Raw genomic sequence first — 13,578 nt, forward strand, 5'->3', positions numbered from 1 at the left:
CTGAATGTTGAAGTACACCTTTAAAGCTCAGGAATTTTACAATTCTGGTTAAGCCAAGACCTTGAGATCAGACAGAAGTGAAGGATGAGGGTGTTCTCCATCTTCTGAGTCTGGGCACAGCCGTGCACATGCATATGGTCTGCTAGATCCCCATGACTATGTCAGGAACTTTTAAAAGTCCCCTATGAACATTTCATTTCCCAGATCTTCAAGTTTTTAGCTAATTTATTTGCCTCAACGGGTACTGCAGCCTAGGCAGCTGCCGGGTTAAACAACTGCGCTGATTATTTTTCAACAAGTACCCTGGGTATTAGGCTTTTCCCATGGAGCAGCTGCCAGTCAGTTTAAATAATAACACCTACAAATGGCACCTTTTCCAGGTAGCTGTGAGGTAGGATAAATAGTGACAACGCTCTGGGGAGGAGACATCTTGAAGAGCTCCAAACTGCCTCTCCTGGCTGCAGGGGTGCTGATTCCAAGACTACGGCAGAGCTTTGGAGAGCTGGGATAGAGGAGATTGAGTTAAGATGCCATAAAACCAGCTGTTCTCACCAAGGTTCAGATGGTTGCAAACCTGTGGTTAATTTCCAAAGTTCTGGAAAAGTTGATTCCGGTACTTTTTTGCTAGTGTTTTTGTTGTTTTTATGGAGAAGTGGATTTATGGAGGTCCTCATTCCATCATTTTGGATGTCCTGTACATGTTTACTCACCTTTGATGGAAATATTAGAAAAGATAACATCCATATCCATGCCAGAGATTTAGTGAAAAATGTGATCAAGAGCAGAACAAAATGCCCCAACCAACAAGAGCAGCCAATATTCATCTCCATTGATAACCTCCACATCAACAAGACCTAGAGTTGCCAGGTCTTCCAACTTTCAGTAGAATCTGGAATTCCAGTATTTTATGTAAAATTTCCAAATTTTAAAATACTGACAACTACTTCATTAAAAAAGAAAGTAAAGTATTGCACTGAAAATAACACACTTGAGGGAAAAGATTATGGGTTGAAGCAGCAAGTCTATGAGCCACATCACTGTTCTGCCAACTTTTGGTTACCAAATTAGGTGAGTTCAATTCAACGAATCTTTTTTAGCTTCTAATATGGGCCAGAAAATGTGCTAGATGCTGCAAAGTTAAAATGAGGCTTGTTGCCCCATGCACACACCCCCTTCCCCCAGCGTTTGAGGTACTAGTCTAGTAGTGAAGGTGGGAATTATATTTTAGTTGTCACCCTAAAGGATATCTGTAGACAGATTTAACTATTAATTTTAAGTGGCTCAAGGCAAAATATCCTGAGAGATTTGTTTAAAAGGGTCATTTTTACAATCCCCCTGTTTAGGGAAGTGTATGTGTACACTCAGGTCAACTGGGGATGGGGAAAGGGTAAGAACATGACAGTTGCATAAATCCTTTTGTGGCATAGGGTCAGAGAGCCAACTTCTGACCTAAATAAAAAGCACTGGAAACAGAATCCCATGGATGCTTCTTTGATTTATTCACTTGTATGGGAAAGCTCATCCTCTAGTAGCTTCCTGAGAAAAGGTGCATGGGAGGCAAACTTGTGAGATTTTCCAATTTAAAAAATGTCTTCATGGTACCTTACACTTGACTGAGAATAGGCAGGCAAGAAATCTATTATATTTCTTTCAAAATCTTGAAGCAATTTCTTCACTTATGTCTAACGCCACTCTTGATTCCCAATCCTTCTATGTGACCAGCTTTTCATGTCGGGGAGGTTCTCTTGGTCCTAGTGTTTTGAAACTTCAAGATGGCGCACCCTGGTACAAGTCCTATTTTCATCCATTGTGTTGTGTGCCCCCATACCCTGTTATTCTAGAAACTCATGTGTTTAATGATTTCCTCTCTTCTATTTTCTCTGTTCTTTCTGGAGTTCCTATTATTTGAATATTGAATGGTCCTGGTTTGATCCTAATCTTTTCATTTCTTTTTTTTCTCCATTTTTCGGGTTATCTGCTAAATTTCAGCTTCCAACCCCGGTACTGAATGTTTAATTTCCAAGAACATTTTCTTGTTAACAGTTCCTTTTCTACAGTTTTCTATCTTTATTCTACAGATGCCTTTTCTTATCTCTCTGGAGATATGACAGTTTTTTGAAGCTGCTTCTCCGTGCAGTCTCTGATTCTTCCAAGTTGTTGGTTTGGGCTTTTCGTCCATGTTAGACACTTCCATCAGATGCCAGGTTATCACTGGTTAAGATGAAAGACTAAAAAGCTGATAGGGGATTGCTGATTGAGAGTTTCACTTTTCAGCAATGATTCTCAATTTAATATACACAGTGAAATCACCTGGGGAGCGCTCAAAAATATTGATCCCTCTGCAATACTCATTTTATTGGTGTGGGATACGATAATTTTGAAAAGCTCCCAAGGTGATATTAATGTACAGGTTGAAAAGTACTACCCAAGAGTGCTCTGGCTGAACCATTTCATTGAAGATCTTTAGATGTTTTGTTGTTGTTGTTCCCAGCCCATGGGGTTCTTTGTAATATTCTTCTGTATGCCTAGGTTCACTAATGTGCTTCTGATATGGTGCCTTCATTCTCAACTGTGGATAGTGTCCCCCAGTCCAGGGACTTTCTATTTGAACCTTCTCCTGAGGATAAACCTCTAGGCTTCTGCAAGAGTGATGGAGGTGGGAGGGGAGGAGGGACATTTTTGTGCAGCTGAAAAAAAAAGTGGGGAGGGATTTTATGGATCTAGCTGCATTTTAAACAACTTTCAACCAATACTATTTTAGCCTCTTCTCTCTCTTCACTATCACTTCAAAGGGATATGTTGCTGTCAATTTTTGAGCCTTTAGGATATCGGGCATTGAGAATAAAAAGATTGATGCTCATTTTCTCCTCTGCCAAATTAGAATTAACTTTTGTTGATCATATTTCCAAAATTCTGGTGCCAATAACTCCTCTCTTTCTTCCCAGTCTTGAGGGTTGAGTTGTGACTTAAAAAAAAAATTCTTTATTTTCAGTGGTGTCAGGAGCATACAAAATTTGATGTGCTCAATTTGTCATCTTTACCCGGAAGAATAATTACCATGCTTCATATAAGTGAGGTTCAATAAAGTTATAGTTTTTTTTACACATTTTCCTGAAAAATAAGAGAGAGAGTGGGAATTCCTACCAAGACAATCTAAAATCACAAAACCATGGCCAGAGCAGGAACACTGTGTTTTATTGCTGTTGTTGTTGTTGTTGAATGAGACCTGCAGGAAATGAGATGAACACTCTAGAGTTTGTCAGGGGAGAGGAAGCACCCAGTGTGCCAGGTGAAACAAGGGCGATCTGGACTCCTGAGTTTTGGTAGGCAGATAAAGTATTAGGCAAAAAGGTACGTTATCCACAGAGACTCTGATAAAGGATTAAACTGGCAGCCTATATAGTTCACAATCACCTTTTAGTTGGCTCATGAAGGAAATCTGGATTTTTAGCTTCTTTTGAAACATGGACATAGGTGATTGTGGCTCACAGTCCTGCAAGGCCTTGGTCAGCAAGAGCTGAGCTGCTGCCTCTGTGGAAGGCCACCTGCCTGGCCTCCAAAAACACATGAATTTTCAACTTCTCTGAATATGCTTTAAGTATTTAAAAAGCAAGAATAAGGCCGGGTGCAGTGGCTCACACCTGTAATCCCAGCACTTTGGAAGGCCGGGGTGAGCGGAGATCATGAGGTCAGGAAATCGAGACCATCTTGGCCAACATGGTGAAACCCCATCTCTACTAAAATTTAAAAAAATTTTTAAAAATTAGCTGGGTGTGGTGGCGAGTGCCTGTAATCCCCAGCTACTTGGCAGGCTGAGGCAGGGGAATCACTTGAACCTGGGAGGCGGAGGTTGCAGTGAGCTGAGATCGTGCCACTGCACTCCAGCCTGGTGACAGAACAAGACTCTGTCTCAAAAACAGAAAAAGAAAAGAAACAACAACAACAAAAGCAATCCTAGTCATGGCAGAAAAACCCTACTTAAGTCAGAAAGAATTAAAACATTTATTGGGCATAAATATATTACATATACACTACAGATACAGTTAGGTATTACATATAGCATAGTATTTGCAAAATCTATACATTAAAATTGATATGGCAGTTTTAATACAATGTATATGAAATAGTCTAAAATTTACAATACAGGAAAACATGATTTTCTTTTTCTCCTAGAGTTGAAAAGCTTGGAATGTATGTCCAACAGTGAGGTAAAACATTTTATCTTTCAATTTAAAGAATTGTGCAAGGATAACATTCAAACACATTCAATTAGGGCACTTCTCAATTTTGACATGAATACTGAATTACTGTAGCCAACAAAACAAGGTTAGAAAATGCCAACATTTAAAGTTGATAAGAACAAGGCAGAGAATATGCAGAAAGTCTCTTTAAAAAGTGTTCTTTTTCAACAATTTCTTTGAGGACAAAGGGCAGTTTGCTTCACATGACTGGAATTTCTTGTGCCAGGGATGAGTTTGACATACAGAGAAGAGTCAGAGCATCAGAAGGCCACTCATTCACTCCTCACATAGCAAAAGGGCAAAGAGATCAGGTTAATAGAACACTTTATTTTATTGTTCGTGTGTAATGGCAATATATATAGTTATATATCAATATCACATATACATATTTGTGATAGAAAACAGTGCCATAGAGAGTAATAATTTTCTGACTGAAGGAATATAATGAATACCAAATAATGGAGAGCAATAAAATAAAGTGCTGTCAGCTTTGTATTTCACACACTTCAGCTTCCTGGTGGTTAAATGATAGTATGAAAATCTCAAGAAGATCAAATATTCATATAGATTTTGGCCTAAAGTACTATTTACTTAAAAAAAATTCAACCAATTCAGAGAATTTCTTTATAGCAGCAGTTCTGAAGTGTTTCAAAAAAGAGACTTCCCCAACCCCCCGAGAGGGGGCTTTGTACTCAGTTGAATTTGCATTGCTTAAAAAATACCTCGCCCCGAAACACCTGCGTGGAATTTTTTAGAAAATGCACATGCTGTGTCACAGTGCGTCACAGCACATGTTTAAACAGGGGGCTGAGTTTTGGAAGGCCAGAACTTTGGCAGAAATATATTTACCTCGATGCCATCAGTTTGCAAAGCTAATTAAACTAATTATTATAGTCAATAATAAAAAATACAGAACTCTCTAGTACTCACTACATCAATATAGGCACACAGAATAATTCACTCATCTCAGCATTTTCTTCCAAGAGATGATTATGGTTTTGGGGTACATGTAAACGTTTCAATCACTGATAATGGATTTCTTTTTTTTTTTTTTTTTTTGGCATTTAATGCACTAGATGCTCTTATCTTTTTAAAAACACAAGAAAATGTCAGAAGATTAATAATACTACAGATGTTGCCAAGGAACAAGACTGACCTAAAATTACAAAAGTATAAAACACAAAAATATAACATGCTACAAGGGAAAATTAGTACATAAGTACATTTAAAAATTTTTTTACAATAAATAAAGATTGCACTGTAATTGGCATTTAAAGTACTGTATGCAGAATATAGTATAAATAAACCAAAAACAAAATAATGTTGGTTTCCCCATGACTTTGGTATGGGAATATTATAAGCTAGTACAGGATACTGCATCTTAGACAACAAAGACCAAGCACAAAATAGCTATGATCAAGAAAAACCAAGTAGCAAAAATATACAAAAACAGAAGCAGGGGGATACACTGTGTCTGTTGCACCCTTTTGGAATATATTTGCACCTCCAACTCTTAAATGTCCCTGAGGTACTCGAACATTATGGACTTCATATAAATAATCCAATGACTTTGGGTTAAAATTGATTATCTCATGACTCAAAATAAACACATAAGAGTAACACTTTGCACTCCAATAGCACCTGTTGGTCAAATATCTCAAAGCACTTACAAACATAAGAATCCCCATTTTATTTTTATTTTATTTTTCATGCATGGGAAAACTGAGGCACAGAGAGGTAAAGTGACGTGTTCAGGTCACGCAGCAAGTTAGTGACAGATCCAGGGAGAGAATCTAGGCTCTTTGATTCCCAAACACCCTGTGTTTACCATCAAACACCATTCCCTCTCCAACCATGGCCAGGCAACCCCACAGACATAGGAACTACAAATTTAGATGACTCTCTTTTGGGTTTTATCAATTTTCATCTGCGGTTACATTAGTATTATGTGCACTGAATTAAGGTATTGAAATTCAATCACTTCATTGATACCTCAAAGAACAGCCTAAAAGGCAAATGCTTCAAAAATAATGAGCTGACACGTAAGAAGACTGCTCACAATTAGTGTAAATCATGGACAATGGGCAGAGGCACTAAACTGTCGCCAGTTCTTGTCATAAAATTCTGGTCAAACATAACAGAATATAATAACTCTAGTGATTAGAAGTAGTTATATACAAAGACAAACAAACAAGTTAAAGCAGCCTTTAAAATAGCTGAACAAGAAAACAACTAACTATTGCACAATGCCCTCTTAAAGTTACTGCTATGAATTGATGTGGTAAAATCTACAATGCTCCATAATTTATAGGTGCATTCTGCTTACTTGATTTCTTATACAGGCAGCTCATAGTGTTAAAATTATAAGAAATACAGATTATTAAAACATTTTAGATTAAAGTACACATTTTGATTTAAATGAGCTAAACACAGTTAAATAACTGAGTGACAAAATGGTTGTTTAGGGCAGTCTTATCTGAGTGAACATATCTTCTGTATGTTGCTGTTGCTGTGTGGTAATACTCTGACAACACTGAAATCCTAGCCCTGTAAGTACACACACGGTGATTCATGTTTACAGATATAGATGATCAAGACATAAGAAGTGACTGGTGAATATAAATTACTAAACTGTAACAAAAAAAAAAAAAAAAAAAATCAAAGGCTTGCAAAAGACATCAGTGAAAACAGAATGAAGGTAAATCTGAAAATGTAAAGGAAAACATAAGAAAGCTAGCTTTTGGTATCTGGTATGCTTTTCTTCTTTTTTTTTCTTTTTCTTTTTTCTTTCTTTTTTTTTTTTTTTTTAAAAAAATCCAGTTTAACCTCTTCCTAGTTTTGCATTTCAAAAAGGTGCACCAAAACACTGACAATTTTTTTCTAGCTAAATCTGTAAAACAGAGTATATAAATCAAAGAACAAAAGGGCTTTAAAAAGGGGAGTATCTGAATAAATGTGTGTATTAAAATGTGTAGCATTAATTCATACCTCTAGTTTTGTTGGGTTTACTTCATTAAGAAGTACTGTAATATAAAGGCAAATAAAATGGACAAAGTTGCAAAGCCAAGCACAATGATGGCTGCAAACTGTTCATCAGTAGGCATCATGCTCTTCATTTTGGGATCATCTAAGCTCCCCATGTCCCCTGTAAGCATGACCTCACTTCGTTGTAATACAAAAGCCGCAGAGGGGCTGAAGGCTCCGCTTAGCTCCTGAGAGGTGTCTAAACAGCGACGACATGCACATACGCGGAACCTGTAGTCTGTGTTGGTCTGGAGGCCTGAGATTTGGAATGTGGCTTCTTCTCCCTTGTATACCTTCAGGAAAAGAAAGAGTTCTAGTTAATTAATTTATAGCGACACTGTTGTCTCTAGAATAATCTTGATTTAGATTCACTCCATTCACTCTTGGTTTACATTCAGTTTCACTCTTCCGTAACAAAAATGATATAAAAATGTATTTCTCTCAATCTGTATTCACACCATAAAAAGGGTATTCTAACACATTTTGAATGAAACAATATAAAATCCAGTGACTCAAACTTTGACAGAAGGAGATAAGGCACTGACTAGAAATGCAGCTCACATTTTAAGTAGTAAAGATGCATCTCGCTAAATTTTATAATTTAGGTCGGTGGTCCCCAATCTTTTGGGCACCAGGGACTGGTTTTGTGGAGGCCAATTTTTCCACGGACAGGGGTAGTTTCGAAATGAAATTGTTCCACCTCAGGTCATCAGGTGTTAGATCCACATAAAGAACGCACAACCTAGATCCCTTGTATACACAGTTCACAATAGGGTTCATGCTCCTATGGGAATCTAATGCCTTACTGATCTGACAGGAGGCGGAGCTCAGGCAGCAATGCTCCTGCTCGCCACTCACTTCCTGCTGTGTGGCCTGGTTCCTAACAGGCCACTCACCAGTACTGGTATCCGGCCTGGGGCTTGGGGACTCCTGATTTAGACTATAAATCAAAAGATGTCATAATACAAATAGCTCTATGTTTTTGTCCCAAGAACAAAGTTAACATTTTAAAATGGAAACAATTAAAAACTGAGCAAACAAAATGGAAATTTTCCAGCAGGATGATTTTTTGACAACTGGATACACTATAAACGCCTCCCCTCAAGATATCCCACCTCCACCCCAAGAGGTAGACACTATTCTGACTTCTAATTCTGTAATTAATTTTGCTTGTACTAGGAGTTCACATAAATGGAATCACGCAGAACACACTCTCTTGCGCCTATGAGATTCACTCATGTTATCGAGCTATTCGGCAGTAGTTCCTTATGACTATACCTCAATTCCTCCATTTTCTTTTCAGTGGACATTTGGGTTATTTCCAGCTTGGAGGTTTCGTATAATAAAAGTGCTATTAATAAGAATGTTATGAATGTTTTTGTTCAAATTTTGAGAACTTATTTTTCTGGGTAGATACAAGGAAGTGCTGGGTCATAGAGTAGTTCTATAGTTAACTTCACAAGAAACAGTTTTCCCAAGAGATTGTATCCCTTTGCACTCCCATTAACAGCATGAGAGTCTGAGCTGCACCACATCCTCATCAACACTGATCGTCAGTCTTTTCTGTTTTAGCTATCCTAGTGGGTGTGAATGGTACCGCGACTGCATTTCTGTGATGCTTGAAGATGCTGCGCATCTTTTCACGTGCTTACTGGTTGTTCATGTACCTTCTTCTGAGAACAGCATGTACAAGTCTTTTGCCTATCTTTAATTTGCAATTTGCTTGACTTTTATTAATTTGCAGGGCCTTGCTATGTGATCTGGATATAAGTCCTTAGACAGATATATGTGTTGAGAATATTTTCTCCCAGTTTTCTGGCATGCCTAATTGTTTTCCTGAGGAATTTTTTTGGATGTAGCCCACTTTATCACAAACTAACATTTAAATAATTTGGTGGTCTGTCTTGAGTTTCCATCTCTGTATGACAAATCTGATTTCTTCTATTAAGAATCTGGGATGTTTTCTTCCTATTTGTTAACACTAATCATCAAGAGGCTTACTATTATAGAAACTTGAAAATGACCAGTTTACTTAGACATTATCACATTTTGGTTGACTGAAACTAACAAAAGTCTCTGAAGGGGGATGGAGGAAGAAGGTCTCACAAGGTTCTTCTAGCAAAATGAAACCAATCCTCAAAAAACTTAAGAGGAAATGATAATCAGATTAAAATTGCATAAAAATTTATGGCTTATATTAGAGTCAATGGATAGAAAAAATAGCTGAAACAAAACCAAATCAATAAGAGATTTGGCTAATTAAAAAAGAAAATAAAATTAACAGAACTCTATCTGAGTAGCACTGAGTTAATACCTGTGAGGTGCTTAAAACACACCTGGTATGAAGTTAGTGCAGAGTAGGAGTTAGTTATTATTATTATTGATATTTAGAACTGAAAAATAACTCAGCAACAAACTATTTTAATAAACTTGTCAATTTTGTCAAACACTTTCTTTGCATCTAATGAGATAATTATATGGTTTTTGGCTTTCATTCTGTTAATGATGTATCACATCTGTCGATTTGGGTACACTGAATCATCCTTGCATCCCAGGGATAAATCCTACTTGATCATGGTGGATGATCCTTTAATGTGTTGTTGAATTTGTTGAATTGGGTTTGCTAGTATTATATTGGGGATTTTTACATCTATATTCATAAAGGATATTGGCCTGTAATTTATTATTATTATTTTTTGTAATGTCCTTGCCTGCCTTTGGTATGAGGATAATGCTGGCCTTGCAAAAAAGAGTCTGGAAGTATTTCCTCCTCATTTACTTTTTTGAAAGAATCTGAGAAGGACTGGTATTAGTTATTTAAATATTTGGTAGAGTTCAGCCATGAAGCCATCAGGTCCTAGGGTTTTCTTTGATGGAAAACTTACTGACTTCATCTCCTCACCAATTGGTCTATTAGATTTTCTATTTCTTCAGTGTTGGTAAGTTGTATACATCTAGAAATTTATACATTTCTTCTAGGTTATCCAATTTGTTGGCATATATTTATTCCTAATAGTCTCAAATGTTCCTGTGTATTTCTGTGGTATCTGATTTTGTGTCTTCTGGGCTTAGCGAAAGATTTGTTGATTTTCTCTTTTCAAAAAAAACAACTCTTAGTTTGGTTGATCTTTGTACTGTTTTTCTAGTCTCCATTTATTTCTGTTTCCATCTTATTTCTCTCCTTCTGTTAACTTTGAACTTAGTTTCTCCCTCCCCGCAGTTCCATGAGGTATAATGTTAGGTTGGGATCTCTCTTCCTTTTTGATGTAGGTGTTTAAACTTTGCTTTTAGAACTGCTTTTGCTGTATCCCATACATTTTTTTTTTTTTTTTGAGACAGAGTCTTGCTCTGTCGCCCAGGCTGGAGTGCAGTGGCACAATCTTGGCTCACTGCAAGCTCCACCTCCCGGGTTCACGCCATTCTCCTGCCTCAGTCTCCCGAGTAGCTGGGACTACTGGCGCCCGTCACCACGCCTGGCTAATTTTTTGTATTTTTAGTAGAGACGGGGTTTCACCGTGTTAGCCAGGATGGTCTTGATCTCTTGACCTTGTGATCCACCAGCCTCGGCCTCCCAAAGTGTTGGGATTACAGGCGTGAGCCCACCGGCGCCCAGCCGTATCCCACACATTTTAATACGTTGTATTTTCATTTGCCTCAAAAGATTTTTAAACTTCCATTTAATTTCTTCATTGACCCATTTGCTGTTCAGAAGCATGTTTTTTATTTCCATGTATTTGTGAATTTTCCAAAATTCCTTCTGGTATTGATTTCTAGTTTCTTAACACTGTGGTCTGAAAAGACACTTGATATAATTTCAGGCTTCTAAAATTTGCTGAGGCTTGTGTTGTGCCCTAACATTTGATCTATCCTGGAGAATGTTCCATGTATGCTTGAGAAGGATGTGTATACAGTTGCTGTTGGATGAAACGTCAATTAGGCCCATTTGGTCTACAGTATTGTTCAAGTCCAATGTTTATTAATTTGTTCAAGTCCAATGTTTATTAAAGTCTCCTACTATTATTGTATTGCAATTTATCCCTCCCTTCAGATCCTTCAATATTTTATGTATTTAGGTGCTTCAATGTTGGGTGCATACATATTTATAACTATTATATCCTCTTGAGGAATTGATGCTCTTATCATTATATAATGTCCTTTTTATAGTTTTTGACTTAAAGTCTATTTTGTCTCATACAAATTTAGCTATCCCTGCTTTCTTTTGGTTTCTATTTGCATGGAGTAATCTTTTTCCAACCTTTCACTTTTAGTCTATGTGTGTCCTTAAAAGTGAGGTGACCCTTGTAGGTAGCATACTGTTGGGTCTTAAAAAAAAAAAAATTCATGGCTGGGCACGGTGGCTCATGACTGTAATCCCAGCACTTTGGGAGGCCGAGGTGGGTGGATCACCTGAAGTCAGGAGTTCAAGACCAGTCTGACCAACATGATGAAACCTCACCTCTATTAAAAATATAAAAATTAGCCGTGTGGGACGGCATATGCCTGTAATTCCAGATTACTTAATCTCAGATACTCAGGAGCCTGAGGCAGGAGAATCACTTGGACCTGGGAGGTGGAAGTTGCAGTGAGCCGAGATTGTGCTACTGCACTCTAGCCTGGGAGACAGAGTGACACTGTCTCAAAAAAAAAAAAGAAAGAAAAAGAAAAAATTCATCCAGTTACTTAATGTCTTTTTATTGATGAATTCAATCCAAATAATTCTGCCTATTAATACAAATACCCTAGAAATGAATTTCCAACAAATTCAACTTTGCCTGAAAAACTTGCCAGCTATTTAGTTAGTGGGAATCTATAAACGTCTCTACTACATGTTTCTAAAGCCCACTGTGTAAACTTCCACCAAGAAACAGGACATTCCATTAGTGAATACAAGTGCACTGGACACGAATTTAGTGTTGGGTCCAGATTGAAAGACAGCAAAAGGATCTTATGATTTGGAATAGAGGCCAGGCTTCCAATGTTCATCTGGTAGTTACCCTTTTAAAGAGATTTCTCCCTCATTTTCAAACTTTACTTCAAGCATCTTATTATTATATGTTTGCTTAGTGACTAAACTCCAGACAACCAATTCTGCTTACTACTTATACTTTTCCAGATTTATCTTGCTTTTGTTATTCTTTTTATCAGATTTTAAGCACATTCCTCCTGGTGAGTTATCTTGTTTCTTAAAATTGTGGCATGTGCCATAGCTGTTTTGAGTTACAAATAGCCTAGGCTGCAGCAACTAAGAAGAGCTGTAAGCAAACCCCTCGCAGTCCTGAGAGACAATTCCTTTCTCACTGCTCACAGTTCCAATGATGAATCTAAATGAATGTTTGAAGATGAGCCCATCGTTATGGTGACTGCCCCAATCCATACACAGCCAGCTATTCAAGAGTTCAGACTACACCACAAGGAAACTGCCTCTCTGTAAGTTACTTCCCAACATGTGGGGGGGGGGTCTCAGGAAAACAATAGCCATTTTTTTTTCTTTAAACAGAGCTTTTAGTTGTGAATGTTCTTTATTTTCTTAATTTATATTTAATTTCTTAAGTATAGAATGCTTTTCTTGGAAACTGTTTATGAAGGGGGTAATTTGCAACCTCTGGGACTATACCAGGTTGATAAAGCAAGTCCTTCCACATTTGCCATCTGGGCTTTGGTTTCCCTATCTTCAAAGTCACAGGTATACAATTTATTCTGACACTCTATGGTGGTGGTAAGTTAATGTTGGGATGTTTATCAAGTTGGAGAAAAGCTGACATCTGAGCCAAGTTTTCTGATATACTTCTTTCATTGATTCTTTTGCAGGTGACACCTCTTGAAATATTTGTTTACCCTGATTATCAAAGGGTCAAATAACGTAGTCATTAAGAGTTCTTTTTCTCTGTGCAATCCTGGGAGCTGGGTCTGGCTGGTGTGACTTGGCACTAGGAAGCATTAAGCAGACACTTCTCAAGCACAGAAACTGGAATCAGGATTTCACTCTAAGTCCTTGCTCTGCTACTTACTAGGTCTGTGATCTCATGCAAGTAACAGCTTTGTGCCTTAGTTTTCTCATCTTTAACACAGAGCTAGAACCAGTATCTAATAGTAATATTACTTCAAAGGAGGTTGAGGATCAATCGAGAAAATAGATGTGGAAAATGCTTTGCAAAAGGAATATGCTGGAGGGTAAGTCTGCTTTATTGAATTTAATCTTCTTAATTATGCTGTCAGGTAAATATCATTACTTTCATTTTAGAGACGAAGAAACTAAGGCTCAGAGAGGCTGTTAATTTCTTAAAGTCTCTTAGCAAATAAGGGGAGTTGTGGA

At 37.5% G+C, this 13,578-nt stretch overlaps 1 protein-coding gene across 2 annotated transcripts in view; it reads right to left on the reverse strand.

Annotated features, from left to right (window-relative positions):
- Window positions 1-3,978: 3,978 nt before the first annotated feature.
- FNDC3B (fibronectin type III domain containing 3B) overlaps window positions 3,979-13,578 on the reverse strand; it is a 364,055-nt gene continuing 354,455 nt past the window's right edge. For both annotated transcript variants that reach the window (XM_025375210.1, XM_025375209.1), the window contains exon 26: window positions 3,979-7,558. In XM_025375210.1, the coding sequence (XP_025230995.1) occupies window positions 7,247-7,558 (312 nt within the window). In that variant the 3' untranslated portion in view covers window positions 3,979-7,246. The remainder of the gene's footprint in view (window positions 7,559-13,578) is intronic.

Source organism: Theropithecus gelada, chromosome 2 (assembly GCF_003255815.1).
Source record: "Theropithecus gelada isolate Dixy chromosome 2, Tgel_1.0, whole genome shotgun sequence".
NCBI classification, from domain to species: Eukaryota; Metazoa; Chordata; class Mammalia; order Primates; family Cercopithecidae; genus Theropithecus; species Theropithecus gelada.